A 20487-nucleotide genomic window follows, 5' to 3' on the forward strand; every position below is an offset into this window, starting at 1 on the left:
GTTTAGATGGCGATGAGTCACTTCACGACGTCCCTTCCAAAGCCCGCCACCCCCCCTTGCAGCGTATCGAAAGTTCTCGGCCCTTCTTCCAGACGCTAGCAGCCTAGACAACTGTCAGATGCTAGACAGAGAAACAAGCAAGCAACACAGCAAAGTGGACCTCTGGACTTATTAGCTAGCTAAGCAACTCAACGGCACAACTTCAGTTTGGAGACTGGTGCACAGCGATTGACATCAGCGTAATTTGGCACTAAAAGTGCAAACCCAAAATATAGCTAACGAGAAAAGCTGATTCTTAAAGCCATCAAGCGCGTTAGCTTTGATTTGTGGCGCAGCTCTCCTGCAGAACCGTAGTTGGTAGCTAGCTCTAATCTAGGCAGTCAACTTGCAGTTGTGTGGTTTGCTAGTTAACGTCAGCTAGCTGAGAAGGAGAGGTTTGCAGAAAGAAGTTCTCCAGGGCTATGACTGCGGAAGAGGTGACCAACGAAGGACAGAACATCCCATTACCAATGGAGGGAGAGGATATCACGCAGAAGAAAGATGGAGGGGTTTTAAAGGTAACTAACTAACTAGCGGTCGTCACTAGTTACCACGGCCACAAAGTCTTAAACCCCGCCTATTTCTAATATTTATCTTCTTAAAATTTGATTTTAAACCTAACCGTAACCCTAACCACACTGCCAACCTTACACCTAAACCTAACCTTAATTTAAGACAAAAAGCACATTTTTGTTGTCACGAATTTGTACGATATCGCCCATGTCGACTCTGCAGCTGTGTTAACTAGTGGAAACCTCCTAGCGAGCTAACAAGCTAGCGTTAGCCTGCTCGCTATCTAGCCAATAGCAATTCATTGAATGGCATAACCAGCTACCTAGCAAGCTTGAATGAAAATAAAAATGCAAAAATATTTTGGTCAGTTGGCTACAGAAGGGTACTTTAGATTAGTGAGATTTTGCAGCGCAGTCCATGATCTATATGCAACATTTGGGGTTTGCTACTGTAGTTATATCTGCGGGCTAAACTTAACTAACGTTAGCTAGCTGGCTAACGAGCTCCTCACATCGTGACGTCACCTCGACCGTGCTAGCTTCCTAACCAGCCCCATCTTCCCCCTGTAGTATCCAGGTGCAGGCCCGCAGCAGCCTGTGACTAAAACCATAATATCGCCAACTACTGGCTGTGGTTGTTAACCAGGGGAGAATGACTTCAATCCTCGCATTGAAGCCACGAAGTTCAATGCCGACCATGGTTCTGCAGGCATTGTTAGGCTGGACACATGACGTTTTTAATAATGCCCTTTTCTGATAAAAACTAGTTAATGTATTTTTATTTAACCTTTAGGCAAGTCAGTTAAGAACAAATTCTTATTTACAATGACGGCCAGTTAACAGTGGTTAACTGCCTTGTTCAGGGGCAGAACGACAGATTCTTGTCAGCTCAGGGATTCGATCTAGCAACCTTTTGGTTTCTGGCCCAACACCCAAACCACTAGGCTACCTGCCCCCCAGTTCATTGCATCTGCCATGGAGCCCAGTTTCACAATATTACCATATGTCCCAGCTGCTTGCAGTAGTTTTGGAGTAATCACGAATTAAACAGGCCATATTTTAGGGCATTTTTCAACCTGGCAGCTCCTATTACTTCGTTCTATTGTGCACCGTGGCACCAACTCTCCTTCTGAAAGTTCTATTCCCAGTTTATTGTTCTATGTCACAATGGCTGCTTTGTTATTGTTGTCAATGAGATCTGCCCACATTTCTGGTAGTTAAAATGTAAACAACAACAAAAAATTACTCATGGAACTTTGAGGTTGTCCCATTGTTTACTGTAGGGAAATATAGGTATGTCTGTCTTTCGCCAAATATCTTGCAATATGTATATTTTCATTTTTGTCAAGTCGGACACCATTTAAACATGAGAACCTCCTCTTTCTAATTATGTAAGGCAGCGTACTCCGCTGTCATCAAACACTAGCCCCGGAATACCTTTTGCCCTTGGAACGTTGAGCCTCTCCCTTTGTTTTCCTATGGAGAGGCATGCTGGTATATTTTGCCAAATATCTTGCAATGTGTATATTTTCATTATTTTTTCAAATCGTAAACCATTTTAATCAGGATAATCTCTTTCTAATTACATAAGGTTGGGCAGTATACTCTGCTGTCATCGATCGCTAGACCAGAAATAGTCAAAGTTGCAATTTTTTTCTTACTTCCTCATAATGCAGACATAAGCACACTTGGCACCATCGAGGTGAGGACGTTTACTTTCTACACAAGTTATTTTTCAGTTTCGTCCTAAGAGCAGATGGTAGTAGAAAAATAAAAAGGGATACATTTCTTTGTGCCTTTTAGGTGAAAAGGAATTCCAAGCATCACTCCGGTCAGAAGAGGCTCTGCGACCGTTCGATTCCATTCAATTGCTTTGGGCTCGTGCTAGTGTTCCAGCTTAGCCAACGTTCTTTTGCCATTTTAAAGCCTTGGGTGAATTTTGACTTGTTCTATTGTTCAGCCTACCATTATAGTCATGATACCAATATTTTGTTATATTAAACCAGATGTATGACCTTGAACCGATTTTATATAAAAAATTGAATAAAAAGGATGTTTTTTTACCTTTATTTAACTAGGCAAGTCAGTTAAGAACAAATTCTTATTTTCAATGACGGCCTAGGAACAGTGGGTTAACTGCCTGTTCAGGGGCAGAACGACAGATTTGTACCTTGTCAGCTCGGGGATTTGAACTTGCAACCTTCCGGTTACTAGTTCAACACTCTAACCACTAGGCTACCCTGGCACCCCATTTAGTAGCTAATGGCAGGCTGCAGTACCCCGGTCAGCCTTGGACTTGAGGTAAGGGGGCAGCACTGAGCTTGCAATGTCACTTCACGGAGTACCTCAAACTGCGCATTTTATGTCTTCATAGACAGGTTGGTTGTTGAAATACATCGTTATAGTTGTTGGTTGGCTAGCTTGCACATTTTTGCATAATGTGACATCAGTCAAAAAACCTCCAAACAAGATATGGTATCAAGAACAACATAAAACTATACATGTCATCCTCTCACGAATGATGCAATTCCCCCTTGGGCCAATCAGTGTAATTTTGTAAATAAGCCAGTGAGGGCCTACCGAGTGGTGCAGTGCAGTGACAGTGCATGTCAGAGCAAAAACCAAGCCATGAGGTCGAAGGAATTGTCAGTAGAGCTCTGAGACCGGATTGTGTCTAGGCACAGATCTGGGGAAGGGTACCAAAACATTTCTGCAGCATTGAAGGGCCCCAAGAACACAGTGGCCTGAATCATTCTTAAATGGAAGAAGTTTAGAACCACCAAGACTCTCACATGGAATAGCCTTAATTTCTCAGAACAAGAGTAGACTGACGAGTTTCAGAAGAAAGGTCTTTGTTTCTGGCCATGTTGAGCCTGTTATAATTAAGTCTGATTTGATAGAGCAGTCTGACTGAGCAGCAGCAGGCCCGTAATCATTCATTCAAACAGCACTTTCGTGCGTTTTGCCAGCAGCTCTTTCCAAGCACCGCGCTGTTTATAACTTCAAGCCTATCAGCCTAATGGCTGGTGTAACCAATGTGAAATGGCTAGCTAGTTAGCTGGGTGTGCGCTAATACTGTTTCAAACGTCACTCGCTTTTACATTTGGAGTAGTTATTCCCCACGGCTTTTGTGGAGCGATGGGTAACGATGCTTTGAGTGTGGCTGTTGTCGATGTGTTCCTGGTTCGAGCCCAGGTAGGGGCAAGGAGGGGGACGGAAGCTATACTGTTACACTGGCAATACTATAGTTCCTATAAGAACATCCAATAGTCAAAGGTATATGAAATACAAATGGTATAGAGAGAAATAGTCCTATAATTTCTATATTAACTACAACCTAATACCTCTTACCTTGGAATATTGAAGTCTCATGGTAAAAGGAACCACCAACTTTCATATGTTCTCATGTTCTGAGCAAGGAATTTAAACGTTAGCTTTTTTACATGGCACATATTTTACATGGCACACATTTTTACATGGCACATCATACTTTCTTCTCCAACACTTTGTTTTTGCATTATTTTAACCAAATTGAACATGTTTCATTATTTATTTGAGGCTAAATAGATTTTATTGATGTTTTATATTAAGTTAAAATAAGTGTTAATTCAGTATTGTTGTAATTGTCATTATTACAAATAAATAAATAAAAAAATTGGCCGATTTAATCGGTATCGGCTTTTTTGGTCCTCCAATAATCGGTATCGGCGTTGAAAAATCATAATTGGTCGACCTCTAGTCTACACCATATTTCTGATCAATTTGATGTTAACCTCTAGGTATGTGGGACGCCTGGCCAACATCCAGTGAGATTGCAGAGCGCCAAATTAAAATACAGAAATACTCATTATAATAATTCAGAAAAGATACAACTATTTTAGATAAGTTTAAAGATTAACTTCTTGTGAATCCAACCACGGTGTCAGATTTAAAAAATGCTTTACGGCGAAAGCATACCTTACGATTATTTGAGAACATAGCCCAGCAGACAAATCATTACAAACAGTAACCAGCCAAGTAGAAGAGTTACACAAGTCAGAAATGGAGTTAAAATGAATCACTTACCTTTGACGATCTTCATATGGTTGCACTCAGAAGACATTCATTTACTCAATAAATGTTCCTTTTGTTCGATAGTCTCTTTATATCCAAAAACCTCAGTTTTGTTTGCACATTTTCTTCATTAATCCACAGGCTCAAACGCAGTCACAACAGGCAGACAAAAAAATCCAACTAGTATCCGTTAAGTTTGTAGAAACATTTCAAACAATGTTCATAATCAATCTTCAGGTTGTTTTTAGCCTAAATAATCAATAATATTTCAACCGGACAATAACGTTGTCAATATAAAAGGTAAACAAGAAAGGCACTCTCAGTCGCGCCCATGAAAAAGCTCTGTGACACGGCAGGGTCCACTCATTCAGACTGCTCTTACTCCCTCATTTTTCAGAATACATCCCTGAAACAATTTATAAGACTGTTGATATCTAGTGGAAGGCATAGGAACTGCAATTTGAGTCCTAAGTCAATGGATACTGTAATGGCATTGAATAGAAACCTAAAAAAAAAAAAAATCCTACTTCATGAATCAATTATTCTCAGGTTTTCGCCTGCCAAATCAGTTTTGTTATACTCAGACACTATTTTAACAGTTTTGGAAACTTTAGAGTGTTTTCTATCATAATTTGCAAATAGATTCATTAAAAATCCTACATTGTGATTTTCAGGATTTTTTTTCTCATTTTGTCTGTCATAGTTGAAGTGTACCTATGATGAAAATTACAGGCATCTCTCATATTTTTAAGTGGGAGAACTTGCACAATTGGTGGCTGACTAAATATATTTTTGCCCCACTGTATGTGGTAGAGATAAACCATGGCCATTAGAGAGGAAAGGAATCTAGGAAAGGAGGCAGGGCATAACATTTACATTTTGGTCCACCAGCCACTGTGGCAGGTAGATTAAAAAAATCTACCGGCCATTCAGATGTTTTACTGGACAAAATTACACCAACAAAACACCAAAAAACGGATGAGCATGCTTTGTAATGTTTCTAAAACAAATATTTTACTAGTAAGAAATGTGATATTGTTTTAATTTGAGTCTTTTAACCAAAATATCACATATAAAACATTTTCACTTGCCCCTTTAAGGGTGGGAGGTTACCATGGTAACACGACAAGTCATTTTGTGCCTGTGAGATTGGGTTTGACCAGTAGAATAGTTGTCTTCTCTTCCCTAGCAATTGAAACTTAAACATATTGAAATAACCTAGCTTGTGAACAAAACAATACAAATGGCCAAGTAACGCGAGGAAAAGTCTCACTTCAGTAGACTTTTGTTTCAAGTAAATATAAGATTCGTTGTTCTTTGACTTTGTGCGATTTAATTTACCAGCTATGAAACAAAATGGCAGAAATACTTTGAAAACAACTACTGCAGCAATTATTTTACTATAAACGTGTTCATACTTGACTTTTTATTCACAAATGTGATTTAAATCCTTGCACTGTGGAGCCCTGACCACCCGTGAGGAAACCACGGGCCATTAGATGGCGATAGTATTGGTTTTAGTGACAGGCTAGTTTCAGTCTCAGGCTGCTGTGGGGTTGCAGCTGGGTGCATCTCACTTCCCCATGTAATCAGAGATTTTATCATTGCTAGGTAGTTTGTACGGTCACTGAAATATGTGTTTCTGCAGCTAACTATCAAATGTCTAGTCATCACTATTCAGACTTAGCAGTGATCTAGAAGTGTCGTAGTTTTGGCTAGAAGGTTCTGGCCTGGGTATAAGCATTTCATAGTTTCTTGTTTGTCAGCAAACATATCTGGTTACCTAGACGTTTTCTGGAGCCTGCCATATTTTTGGGGGGGTGGAGATTCTCATTCTGGTTTTGGTGACCTGACCCTTCCCAGCTGAATATCCTATTTCTGCAGGCAGTGTGGCTGGTCAATGTTGACACTGAGAAGTGTGTGTGTGTGAGAGTGACTGTCAGTCATTCTGGCCCATGGTGTATTTCGCTAAAGGCGAAAATACTTGCAGCACATGGTGTCTCAGACAGTTTCCACATCATCACACAAATAAATCACCCTTTGAACAGTTTGAGCCCACAACCCAAGACCTAAACACAACAGCAGCCCAAAGTACTAGACTACATAAAAGTAAGCATGCACCTGTTAAGAAATTGACTGTCAGAACTGTTAGAGCTCTTACAACCTCCATGGATTGATGAGGAATTTAAAAACTGTATGGTTGAAAGAGATGGGGCAAAAGGAGTGGCTAATAAGTCTGGGTGCACATCTGACTGGCTGACTTACTGCAAATTGAGACTTATGTGACAACTCAACAACAACAAAAAGAAGAAACTGTATTAAAGGTCGACCGATTAAACGGAATGGACGATTTAATTAGGGCCAATTTCAAGTTTTCCTAACAATCGGAAATCGGTATTTTTGGACGCCGATTTTCTTTTTTTAAAATTATTATTATTTTTTAATTATTATTATGGCAGAACGACAGATTTTTACCTTGTCAGCTCGGGGATTCAATCTTGCAACCTTACAGTTAACTAGTCCAACGCTCTAAACACCTGCCTTACATTGCACTCCACGAGGAGCCTGCCTGTTACGCAAATGCAGTAAGAAGCCACGGTAAGTTGCTAGCTAGCATTAAACTTCTCTTTAATAAACAATCAATCAATGAATCATAATCACTCGTTAACTACACATGGTTGAGGATATTACTAGTTTACCTAGTGTGTCCTGCGTTGCATATAATCGATGTGGTGTGCATTCGCGAAAAAGGACTGTCGTTGCTCCGTGTACCTAACCATAAACATCAATGCTTTTCTTCAAATCAATACACAAGTATATATTTTTAAACCTGCATATTTAGTTAATATTGCCTGCTAACGTGAATTTCTTTTAACTAGGGAAATGGTGTCACTTCTCTTGCAACAGAGTCAGGGTATATTCAGCAGTTTGGGCCACCTGTCTCGTTGCGAACTGTGTGAAGACTATTTCTTCCTAACAAAAGCAGCCAACTTTGCCAAACGGGGGATGATTTAACAAAAGCGCATTTGAGAAAAAAGCACAATCGTTGCACAACTGTACCTAACCATAAACATCAATGCCTTTCTTAACCTTTCTGATCTCCCCATCCCGGATCCGGGATCGTGAATACAGACTCAAGCTCATTACCATAACGCAACGTTAACTATTCATGAAAATCGCAAATGAAATGAAATAAATATGCTAGCTCTCAAGCTTAGCCTTTTGTTAACAACACTGTCATCTCAGATTTTCAAAATATGCTTCTCAACCATTGCAAAACAAGCATTTGTGTAACAGTATTGATGGCTAACGTAGCATTTAGCATTAGCATTCAGCTGGCAACATTTACACAAAAAAACAGAAAAGCATTCAAATAAAATCATTTACCTTTGAAGAACTTCAGATGTTTTCAATGAGGAGACTCTCAGATAGCAAATGTTCAGTTTTTCCTGAAAGATTATTTGTTTAGGACAAATCGCTCCGTTTTCTGCGTCACGTTTAGCTATGAAAAAAACCCTGTATCCAGGATTGTGTAAATCTATCAGCAAGCTCATTAGCATAACACAACGTTAACTATTCATGAAAATCGCAAATGAAATGAAATAAATATGCCATCTCTCAAGCTTAGCCTTTTGTAAACAACACTGTCATCTCAGATTTTCAAAATATGCTTCTCAACCATAGGAAAACAATAATTTGTGTAAAAGTAGCTAGCTAGCGTTAGCATTTAGCGTTAGCATTTAGCGTTAGCATTAGCGTTTGCATCCAGCACGCAACATTTCAACAAAAACATAAAAGCCTTCAAATAAAATAATTTACCTTTGAAGAACTTCTGATGTTTTCAATGAGGATACTCTCAGTTAGATAGCAGATGCTCAGTTTTTCCAAAAAGATTCTTTGTGTATTAGAAATAGCTCCGTTTTATACATCACATTTGGCTACCAAAAAAAATCTGAAAATTCAGTCCTCAAAACGCGAACTTTTTTCCAAATTAACTCCATAATATCGACTGAAAACATGGCAAACGTTGTTTAGAATCAATCATCAAGGTGTTTTTCACATATCTCTTCATTGATACATCGTTCTTGGACACATGGTTTCTCCCCTATATCAAATGGAAAAGTACGAGCAGCTGGCAATTGCTCACCGAATTCCACGCAGGACACCAGGCGGACACTTGGAAAATGTAGTCTCTTATGGTCAATCTTCCAATGATATGCCTACAAATACGTCACAATGCTGCTAAGACCTTGGGCGAACGACAGAAAGTGTAGGCTCATTCCTTGCGCAATCACAGCCATATAAGGAGACAATGGAAAACAGAGCTTCAGAAATTCTGCTAATTCCTGGTTGATGCATCATCTTGGTTTCTTCTGTAGAATGAGTTCTGGGGCACTTACAGACAAAATCTTTGCAGATTCTGAAACTTCAGAGTGTTTTCTTTCCAAAACTGTCAATATGCATAGTCGAGCATCTTTTCGTGACAAAATATCGCGCTTAAAACGGGAACGTTTTTTATCCAAAAATGAAATAGCGCCCCTAGAGATCTAACAGGTTAAAATCAATACACAGAAGTATATATTTTTAAACCTGCATATTTAGCTAAAATAAATCCAGGTTAGCAGGCAATATTAACCAGGTGAAATTGTGTCGCTACTCTTGTGTTCATTGCACCCAGAGTCAGGGTATATGCAACAGTTTGGGCCGCCTGGCTCGTTGCGAACTAATTTGCCATAATTTTATGACATAACATTGAAGGTTGTGCAAAGTAACAGCAATATTTAGACTTATGGATGCCACCCGTTAGATAAAATACGGAACGGTTCCGTATTTCACTGAAAGAATAAAAGTTTTGTGATGATGATAGTTTCCAGATTCGACCATATTAATGACCTAAGGCTCGTATTTCTGTGTGTTATTATGTTATAATTAAGTCTATATTTTGATAGAGCAGACTGACTGAGCGATGGTAGGCACCAGCAGGCTCGTAACCATTCATTCAAACAGCACTTTTGTGTGTTTTGCCAGCAGCTCTTCGCAATGCTTCAAGCATTGCGCTGTTTATGACTTCAAGCCTATCAACTCTCGAGATTAGGCTGGTGTAACCGATGTGAAATGGCTAGCTAGTTAGCGGGGTGCGCGAGTTTCAAACATCACTCGCTCTGAGATTTGGAGTAGTTGTTCCCCTTGCTCTGCATGGGTAACGCTGCTTCGAGGGTGGCTGTTGTCGATGTGTTCCTGGTTCGAGCCCAGGTAGGAGCGAGGAGAGGGACGGAAGCTATACTGTTACACTGGCAATACTAAAGTGCCTATAAGAACATCCAACAGTCAAAGGTATATGAAATACAAATGGTATAAAGAGAAATAGTCCTATAATTCCTATAATAACTACAACCTAAAACTTCTTACCTGGGAATATTGAAGACTCATGTTAAAAGGAACCACCAGCTTTCATATGTTCTCATGTTCTGAGCAAGGAACTTAAACGTTAGCTTTTTTACATGGCACATATTGCACTTTTACTTTCTTCTCAAACACTTTGTTTTTACATTATTTAAACCAAATTGAACATGTTTAATTATTTATTTGAGGCTAAATTGATTTGATTGATGTATTATATTAAGTTAAAATAAGTGTTCATTCAGTATTGTTGTAATTGTCATTATTACAAATAAATAAATACAACTCGTCCGATTAATCGGTATCTGCTTTTTTTGGTCCTTCAATAATCGGTATCGGCGTTGAAAAATCATAATCGGTCGACCTCTAAACTTGTATTATGAAGCCAAGATCAATGATATAAAGAATTATGGAAAAAATGTAGGATTACTTTTAAATGAAGTTATGGGCAGAAAGATAAATTCAACAACATCAGATGGAGTATTTATCACAATCATTTGATGTTGCCAATTATATTAATGATTACTTAATTGGCAAAGTGGGCAAACTTGAGCAGGAAATGCCAACAATGAACAGTGAGCCATTGTATTCATGCATAAAAAAAACAAATCATGAATGAAAAGCATTGCACGTTTTGAATTTTGTGAAGTTAGTGTGGGAGAGGTAGAAAAATAATTGTTAACGATCAATAATGACAAACCTGGCATTGACTACTTAGATGGAAAGATACTGAGGGTAGTAGTTGACTCTAGCCACTCCTATCTGTCATATCTTTAACCCTTGTTTGGGTCTGTAGGACCAATTGTCAGTGTTTACTAAACGAAATGATAAAAAAAATTAAACCTGAGACTCATTGGCCTTTGCTCATTTTCTGTGAAGAACATGTGCAATAACACATTTTCATTGAGTGCACACTGTGCACCCCGCTACACATTTATATTACATATGTGGTGTTTGGGTCCACTGGACCCGAGGGGAATAAGTGTGTCTTGGTGAAAACAAGTAAAAAATTAAACAAAGGTTTGCTATGTGCCTTCATTCTGTCTTCCTCCTCCCTGGGCCTGCTGTTTCAACATAGGCAGGGAGACAGACAGGTTCTTGGTGCTATCTCCTGCTTTTCACACACTCTTTACCTTTTGTAGTGTGTGAAACTACACAATGTCTTGCTGTAACCGGCACAATATTATTACAATAGATTATTTTGATACATTGCGGTGAAAAAATGTTTTTTTTTTTACACTCTACCCCAGCCAGGTGCCAATTGGGGGAGGGACACAACCAATAAATAGCTTTGCATGTGTGGCTCCTTACCACAATCAATCAGTATGGCAAAAATAATCTCTGCTCAGAGGGAGAGAAGCTAGTGTGGAAGGAGTGTCTTCCACTTTGGAAGATGAAGAGCTCAGGCCTGTTCCATGTATTCAACCACTATCAATTGCTCTAAGTTTGACACATTCCCAGTGTCCTACGTGCCAAATAAAGGCAAAAATGTGGTACTCATGAGTACGCTACATAGGGATGGGAGAATCTGTGGCCAGGAACATCAAAAACCAGAAATCATAATGGATCACAATGCCACAAAAGGAGGGGTGGACAATTTAGACAAGCTGGTGACTGACTACAACTGCAAAAGAAGAACCCTACGTTCTTGGATCTCGGCATGCAACGCGCTTGTCATCTGGATGGCATTGAACCCAGATTGGGACAGAAAGAAGCTGCAGAGGAGACAGCTCTTTCTCAAGGATCTGGGCAAGGTATTATTAAGACCTCTAATCCCGAGGAGGCAACATATCCCAAGGACCCCAGCTTCTGCAGCCATGGTGAGGAGGATTCAGGAGGATGCTGGCTCCCCATCCGCTCGATCCACAGAACCAAGAACTCCAATACCAGAAGTATGTGTGTGTGTGTGTGTGTGTGACTCTCCTACCTTGGTGTACTAAACTCAGCAAAAAAAGATGTGGCCAGGGCAATAAATTGCAATGTCCGTACTGTGAGACGCCTAAGACAGCGCTAAAGGGAGACAGGACGGACAGCTGATCGTCCTCGCAGTGGCAGACCACGTATAACAACACCTGCACAGAATTGGTACATCCGAACATCACACCTGCGGGACAGGTACAGGATGGCAACAACAACTGCCCGGGTTACACCAGGAACCCGGGCAGTTGAGGATCCCTCCATCAGTGTTCAGACTGTCCGCAATAGGCTGAGAGAGGCTGGACTGAGGGCTTGTTGGCCTGTTGTCTGGTGAGGACCTGCCTTACATCACCTGCAACAACGTCACCTATGGGCACGAACTCCGCGTCGCTGGACCAGAGAGGACTGTCAAAAAGTGCTCTTCACTGATGAGTTGCGGTTTTGTCTCACCAGGTTTGATGGTCGGATTCGCGTTTATCGTCGAAGGAATGCGCGTTACACCAAGGCCTGTACTCTGTAGCGGGGTCGATTTGGAGGTAGAGGGTCCGTCATGGTCTGGGGCAGTGTGTCACAGCATCATCAGACTGAGCTTGTTGTTGAATAATTTTGCACGCCCAATTTTTCAGTTTTTGATTTGTTAAAAACGTTTGAAATATCCAATAAATGTCGTTCCACTTCATGATTGTGTCCCACTTGTTGTTGATTCTTCACAAAAAAATACAGTTTTATATCTTTTATGTTTGAAGCCTGAAATGTGGCAAAAGGTCGCAAAGTTCAAGGGGGCCGAATACTTTCGCAAGGCACTGTATATAAGCTTGCTGTCAGCTCTTAGCAAACTGTTGGAAAGAATGGTGTTTCACCAAATACAATGCTATTTCTCAACATGTGCACTGACACAATTGACTGATGATTGGTTGAAAGAAATGGATAATAAGATTGTGGGAGCTGTACTGTTAGATTTCAGTGCAGCATTTGATATTATTGACCAAAACCTGTTGTTGAGAAAACAATGATGTTATGGCTTTTCAACCTCTGCCATATCTTGGCTTCAGAGATGTTGATCTAATAGAACTCAGAGGGTTTTCTTTAATGGAAGCGTTTCTAATTTCAAACATGTAAAGTGTGGTGTACTGCAGGGCAGTTCTCTAGGCCCTCTACTCTTTTCTATTTTTTACCAAGGACATGCCACTGGCATTAAACAAAACGTGTGTCCATGTATGTTGATGATTCAACCATATACGCATCAGCAACCACTGCTAATGAAGTCAATTAAACTCTTAAAGAGTTGCAGTCTGGTTTGGAATGGGTGGCCAGTAATAAACTGGTCCTGAACATCTCTAAAACTAAGCGCATTGTATTTGGTACAAATAATTCCTTAAGTGCTATACCTCAGCTGAATCTGGTAATGAATGGTGTGGCTGTTGAACAAGTTGAGGAGACTAAATTACTTGGCGTTTAGCTTTTCACAGTCCCCAAATCCAAAACAAATTCCAGAAAGTGTACAGTATTATATAGAGCCATTATTGCATGGAACTCTCTTCCATCTCATATTGTTTTTAATGAACAGCACACCTGGTTTAAAAAAAACTGATAAAGCAACACCTCACAGCACAACGCCTCTCCCCTATTTGACCTACATAGTTTGTATGTATTGATATGTAGACTACGTGTGCCTCTTTTACATACATTTTTTAAATTGATGAAGTTCTGTCCTTGAGCTGTTCTTGTCTATTTAATGTTCTGTATTATGTTATGGTTTGTGTGGACCCCAGGAAGAGTAGCTGCTGCTTTTGCAACAGCTAATGGGGATCCTAATAAAATACCTAACACTACCACAGACCGACTATGCCATACACTGCTACAGCATAACTAACCTTCACTGTCACTCTTTCCCTCTCTCCCTCTCCTACATCTGTAGTTGGTGAAGCAAGAGGGCACAGGGACAGAGCTGCCTATGACGGGGGACAAGGTGTTTGTTCACTATGTTGGCACGCTGCTGGATGGAACCCCATTTGACTCCAGTCGCGAACGAGGAGAGAAGTTCTCCTTCGAGCTGGGCAAAGGTGTGTGTGTGTGTGTGTGTGTGTGTGTACTGTACTTGTCTCTCTCTTTCTCTATCTCTACCTCTGTGTGTGTGTGTACTGTACGTGTCTCTCTCTTGTGTTGTGTGTTGAAGTACACGCCAGGTGATCAAAACATTTGACGTGTGTGTGTAGGTCAGGTAATCAAGGCGTGGGACCTGGGAGTGGCTACTATGAAAGTAGGAGAGATTAGCCAGCTGATCTGTAAACCAGAGTACGCCTATGGCACCGCCGGCAGCCCCCCGAAGATACCCCCCAATGCTACTCTTGTCTTCCAGGTAACCTTCTGTCTGTCTGTGAGGGATTAAGTCTGTTTTAGGTAAACATTCTGTGTCAACATTGACGTGTGTGACTGGGTGCTTAAATGGGGGTTTTGTGTGTGTGTGTGTGTGTGTTAGGTGGAGCTGTTTGAGTTTCGAGGGGAGGACATCACTGAGGGAGAGGATGGAGGAATTATCCGTCGCATCATCACTAAGGGAGCGGGATACTCCAAACCTAATGAAGGAGCTGCCGTAGAAGGTACACACACAAACATATCATCATCAAAAAGGAACAGGGATATTCCAAACTAAGACCTACTGTACAGGCTACAATCGCTCACACCTTTCTCGGTCTCTTTCCCCTGCAGTGTGCGTGGAGGGCAGCTGTGAGGGCAAGGTCTTTGACCAGAGGGAGCTGAAGTTTGAGTTGGGAGATGGAAAGAGTCTGGGTCTGCCAAGTGGGGTGGAGAAAGCCCTGACCGCCATGGAACAGGGAGAGGAGTCACTCTTCATCATCAAACCCAAGTAATATACACACATACATTATAAACCTAGTCTACATACAATGTTGTTATTTTGAGAAATATACACTGCTCAAAAAAATTAAGGGAAACTAAAAAAACACATCCTAGATCTGAATGAATGAAATATTCTTATTAAATACTTTTTTCTTTACATAGTTGAATGTGCTGACAACAAAATCACACAAAAATGATCAATGGAAATCAAATTTATCAACCCATGGAGGTCTGGAGTTGGAGTCACACTCAAAATTAAAGTGGATAACCACACTACAGGCTGATCCAACTTTGATTTAATCATCAAATCAAATCAAATTTATTTATATAGCCCTTCGTACATCAGCTGATATCTCAAAGTGCTGTACAGAAACCCAGCCTAAAACCCCAAACAGCAAGCAATGCAGGTGTAGAAGCACGGTGGCTAGGAAAAACTCCCTAGAACCAGGCTATGTGGGGTGGCCAGTCCTCTTCTGGCTGTGCAGGGTGGAGATTATAACATAACATGGCCAAGATGTTCAAATGTTCATAAATGACCAGCATGGTCAAATAATAATAAGGAAGAACAGTTGAAACTGGAGCAGCAGCACAGCCAGGTGGACTGGGGACAGCAAGGAGTCATGTCAGGTAGTAATGTAATGTCCTTAAAACAAGTCAAAATGAAGCTCAGTAGTGTGTGTGGCCTCCACGTGCCTGTATGACCTCCCTACAACGCCTGGGCATGCTCCTGATGAGGTGGCGGATGGTCCCCTGAGGGATCTCCTCCCAGACCTGGACTAAAGCATCCGCCAACTCCTGGACAGTCTGTGGTGCAACGTAGCGTTGGTGGATGGAGCGAGACATGATGTCCCAGATGTGCTCAATTGGATTCAGGTCTGGGGAACGGGCGGGCCAGTCCATGGCATCAATGCCTTCCTCTTGCAGGAACTGCTGACACACTCCAGCCACATGAGGTCTAGCATTGTCTTGCATTAGGAGGAACCCAGGGCCAACCACACCAGCATATGGTCTCACAAGGGGTCTGAGGATCTCATCTCGGTACCTAATGGCAGTCAGGCTACCTCTGGCGAGCACATGGAGGGCTGTGGGGCCCCCCAAAGAAATACCACCCCACACCATGACTGACCCACCACCAAACCGGTCATGCTGGAGGATGTTGCAGGCAGCAGAAAGTTCTCCACCAGTCCAGAAAGACTCTGTCACGTCTGTCACGTGCTCAGTGTGAACCTGCTTTCATCTGTGAAGAGCATATGGCGCCAGTGGCGAATTTGCCAATCTTGGTGTTCTCTGGCAAATGCCAAACGTCCTGCACGGTGTTGGGCTGTAAGCACAACCTACACCTGTGGACGTTGGGCCCTCATACCATCCTCATGGAGACTGTTTCTGACCTTTTGAGCAGACTCATGCACATTTGTGGCCTGCTGGAGGTCATTTTGCAGGGCTCTGGCAGTGCTCCTCCTGCTCCTCCTTGCACAAAGGTGGAGGTAGCGGTCCTGCTGCTGGGTTGTTGCCCTCCTACGGCCTCCTCCACGTCTCCTGATGTACTGGCCTGTCTCCTGGTAGCGCCTCCATGCTCTGGACACTACGCTGACAGACACAGCAAACCTTCTTGCCACAGCTCGCATTGATGTGCCATCCTAGATGAGCTGCACTACCTGAGCCACTTGTGTGGGTTGTAGACTCCGTCTCATGCTACCACTAGAGTGAAAGCACCGCCAGCATTCAAAAGTGACCAAAACATCAGCCAGGAAGCATAGGAACTGAGAAGTGGTCTGTGGTCACCACCTGCAGAACCACTCCTTTATTGGGGGTGTCTTGCTAATTGCCTATAATTTCCACCTGTTGTCTATTCCATTTGCACAACAGCATGTGAAATGTATTGTCAATCAGTGTTGCTTCCTAAGTGGCCAGTATGATTTCACAGAAGTGTGATTGACTTGGAGTTGCATTGTGTTGTTTAAGTGTTCCCTTAATTTTTTTTGAGCAGTGTATACCCAGAGAACACACCATTATATTGGCTGAGTTGTGTGGCTGTGTATGTATGGATATCTAATTGTAGTGTGTGTCGATATGAATTTCTAAGTGTGTGTGTGTGTGTTAAGGTATGGCTATGGAAACATAGGAAGCAGCAAGTACAGTATTCCTGGTGGAGCCACTCTGCAGTACAAACTCAAACTGACCACCTTCGAGAAGGTATGACCCCTCACCCTTTAGCAATATCAACCAGAGAGCCCTGTCCAGGGACATGCCTTAGGCATTTTATTCATGACATTTCCAAACTGTTTACCTACTAAGTGTACCCCAGATGAGTCTGGTGTTTTGAGAGGTGATTTGCTGGCTGACTGAAGCATTTCCTGTTCCCCAGGCTAAGGAATCCTGGGAGATGAACTCAGCAGAGAAACTGGAGCAGAGCGTCATCATTAAGGAGAAAGGAACACAGTACTTCAAGGTTTAGATTTGTCATTTAGCAGATCCAGAGAGACATACAGGAGCAATTAGGATTAAGTACCTTGCTCAAGGGCACATCGACAGGTTCTTAACCGCTAGGCTACCTGTGTGTGGGTGGAGGGAAGTAGCTTCAAGCAGCAGTGCAGTATAACTAGCCAGGTCACCCGTGATACAAGTCAGTATTAGACATCCAGCCTTGTCTGGGGATGTCGGGAGATGATGTGGAAACGCGCTGTTGCCTTTAAATAAGTTACATTTTTGCTAGGGCGGTGGGGTTGGTGGATGGGTTTAATCGTCTGCCTCTGGTGCAAAAGGTTGCATGTTTGAAACCAGCAGCGATGGAAAGTTGTTTTTTAGATTTTTGTTTTAAGCCTATCCCAAACCTTAACCCTTACCGTAGCCATTTGCAGTTAATGCCTAACTTTTAAGATTTCGGAGATAACCTGAAACACTTTGACATTTGATGTTTGAGAAACCTGGATGAATGTATAATTCTGAGGTGAGACTGTGTAAGCTTGTTTAGTATAATGTGTGTGTGTGTGTGTGTGTGTGTGTGTGTGTGTGTGTGTGTGTGTGTGTGTGTGTGTAGGAAGGGAAGCATCGCCAAGCGTCTGTCCAGTATAAGAGGATTGTGTCATGGCTGGAGAATGAATCAAGTTTGCCTGAGGGGGAGGACCAGAAAGCTAAAGCCTTGCGATTGGCTGCTCACCTCAACCTGGCCATGTGCTTCATCAAGCTTCAGGAACCAAGCTCTGCCTTCGACAACTGTGACAAGGTACACACAGACTCGATTAGGAGACACACACACCTGACCTGACTTTATCTGAACATATCTGACTTCCTAAATATTCCACACCAAACCTATTCCCCCACTTACTTTTGGTTTCTGCTCTCTCTCGCTTGTGTGCGAAGGCCCTGGAGCTAGACGAATCCAATGAAAAGGCTCTATTCCGGAGGGGGGAGGCGCTGTTTGCCATGAAGGAGTTTGATAGGGCGAGAGCAGACTTCCAGCGCGTCACCCAGCTTTATCCTAGCAACAAGGCCGCCAAGAGCCAGGTACTGTACTAGAATGGTCTTTATGTGCCCCGTCTAAACTTCCCTCTCCTCTCATCTGGATGTCCATCTCTGCTTGCTCTTTGTCTGATCCGGGGCTCTCTGTCTGCCTTCCCAGGTGGCTCTGTGCCAGAAACAGATTAAGGAGCAGCATGAGAAGGACAAGAGGCTCTACGCCAACATGTTCCAGAAGTTCGCAGAGAGGGACGCCAAGGTGAGTCAAACAGCCAACACACTACACATTTCCTGTAGCCACGCTACACTTCCCCTAGCTCCTACAGATTAAACTCTTCCCCTAGCCCCAAGGTGAGTTGAGATTGAATACTGGAGAGACATCAGAACAGATTAACCCACACTTAGCATCATATAAGAAAGCGTTCCACAGGGATGCTGGCCCATGTTGACTCCAATGCTTCCCACAGTTGTCAAGTTAGCTGGATGTCCTTTTGGGTGGTGGACCATTCTTGATACACACAGGAAACTGTTGCGTGTGAAAAACCCAGCAGCATTGCAGTTCTTGACACACTCAAACCAGTGTGCCTGGCAGCTACTGCCATACCCTTTTCAAAGGCACTTAAGTCTTTTGTCTGGCCCATTGACACTCTGAATGGCACACATATACACATTCCATGTCTCAACTGTCTCAAGGCTTAAAAATCCTTCCTTAACCTGTCTCCTTCCCTAAATCTACACTGAAGTGGATTTAACAAGTGACATCAATAAGGGATCATAGCTTTCACCTGGGTGACCTATGTTATGGAAAGAGGATGTTCTTAATGTTTTGTATACTCAGTGTAAATTACTGTTTTAATGTCTCTCTCTTTGTTTCTGCTGTGATGAACAGAAGGAGGCTGACAAGGGGACGGAGAACGTAGGTGGGATGGATGTAGAGGAGAGTGGAGGACAGGAGTGATGACTACTGGAGAAAGAAGTCAGACTGTGTCATGAAGACTTTTAAAACTTCAGACATTTGTGTTTATAAAGAGAGAATGTGTTTGTGATAAGTGTGTGTGTGTCCATGGCTCAATTGTATCCCCTGTGTGAGTGTGTGTGTGTGTGTGTGTCTGCGTGCTATCGTCATGGCAGCTAGCTGGCTGGGTGGGCCTTCTGTAGCTGACTGCACTCAGGAGGTGTGGCTAAAAGGAGTGCCCCCCATCCCTCTGGTTAGCAGGCTGTCCCCCCCCCCCCCTTTACTCATAGAGGTCTTTGCTTAATGGAGTTGGAAGCCCAGTACTGGGTGTGCGTATTTGTGTGTGTGTGTGTGTGTGTGTGTGTGTGTAAACCCCCCTTTCACCCAGCAAGGGCTAATCCCCAAATCCCCTTCACTTCTCACCACCTTCCAGGGCCAACTGATCAACTCCTGGGGACTGCTTCGTGTGTATGTGTGACTGCGTGTCCGCACATACACATGCGTGTCCGCACATACACATGTGTGACAGTAGCAGCTCCCTCTCTAGCAGCAGTCATGCTAACTAAACGTTTGCTCTCTGCTTCTCAAACGCACTGTATGTTCTTACTCTGGGTTTATGATTTCTCTTAATTGTTCTTCATGGGATGATGATTTACTTCACACCTAGAAGGGTGTGTGTGAAGCAGCTTAAGCCGCTTATTCTGGTCAGACTGAACCAGTATCAAGCTCAGTCACATTACATATATAGTCTTACTGTAGTCTGTCTGCATTCCAAATGACACTCTATACCTTGTAGATCAGGGTTTCCCAAACGCGATCCTGGGGCCCCCAATGGTTGCACGTTTAGATTTTCCCCCAACACTACACAGCTGATTCAAAGAATCAAAGCTGGATGATAAGTTGGTTAATTGAATTATCTGTGTAGTGCTAGGGCGGGGGGCGGGGGACCGAGTTTGGGAAATCCTGTTGTAGATGACTCAATATGCCCTACTTTTTGACCAATGGTCAGAGTTGGCTACTAAAGTAGTGCACTATATAGGTAATTGGTGTCATTTGAGATGCAGACTTACTGTAATCTTATTCTTGCATACAGCATCTCCAGCAGACCTGGCTCTAGGTTCAGCTAAACAAGGTCCTGTGAAGCAGAGCAGCTAGGGAGTGAGATTGGTCAGGGTTTGGGGTGTCAACTGCATGCTGGTTGGTTGGGGGAGGTCTATCTGATTGGAGCATAACGATTGGTTCTCAGACTGAAGGCTCTAATGACTAATAAACAGAAATTACTCAAACTCTGGTCTG

The 20487-nt window shown here is 42.4% G+C and overlaps 1 protein-coding gene across 1 annotated transcript; it reads left to right on the forward strand.

Annotated features, from left to right (window-relative positions):
* Nucleotides 1–116: 116 nt before the first annotated feature.
* LOC110496313 (peptidyl-prolyl cis-trans isomerase FKBP4) lies at nt 117–20477 on the forward strand. The gene is made up of 11 exons (XM_021572140.2): nt 117–557; nt 13840–13984; nt 14138–14280; nt 14401–14521; nt 14631–14787; nt 16883–16973; nt 17146–17229; nt 17818–18003; nt 18141–18284; nt 18400–18495; nt 19126–20477. Exons 1-11 carry the CDS (start codon nt 462–464, stop codon nt 19192–19194), a joined length of 1332 nt encoding a protein of 443 aa, XP_021427815.1. The 5' UTR covers nt 117–461; the 3' UTR covers nt 19195–20477.
* Nucleotides 20478–20487: the final 10 nt, after the last annotated feature.

The sequence above is a fragment of the Oncorhynchus mykiss genome, chromosome 2, assembly GCF_013265735.2.
Source record: "Oncorhynchus mykiss isolate Arlee chromosome 2, USDA_OmykA_1.1, whole genome shotgun sequence".
NCBI lineage: Eukaryota > Metazoa > Chordata > Actinopteri > Salmoniformes > Salmonidae > Oncorhynchus > Oncorhynchus mykiss.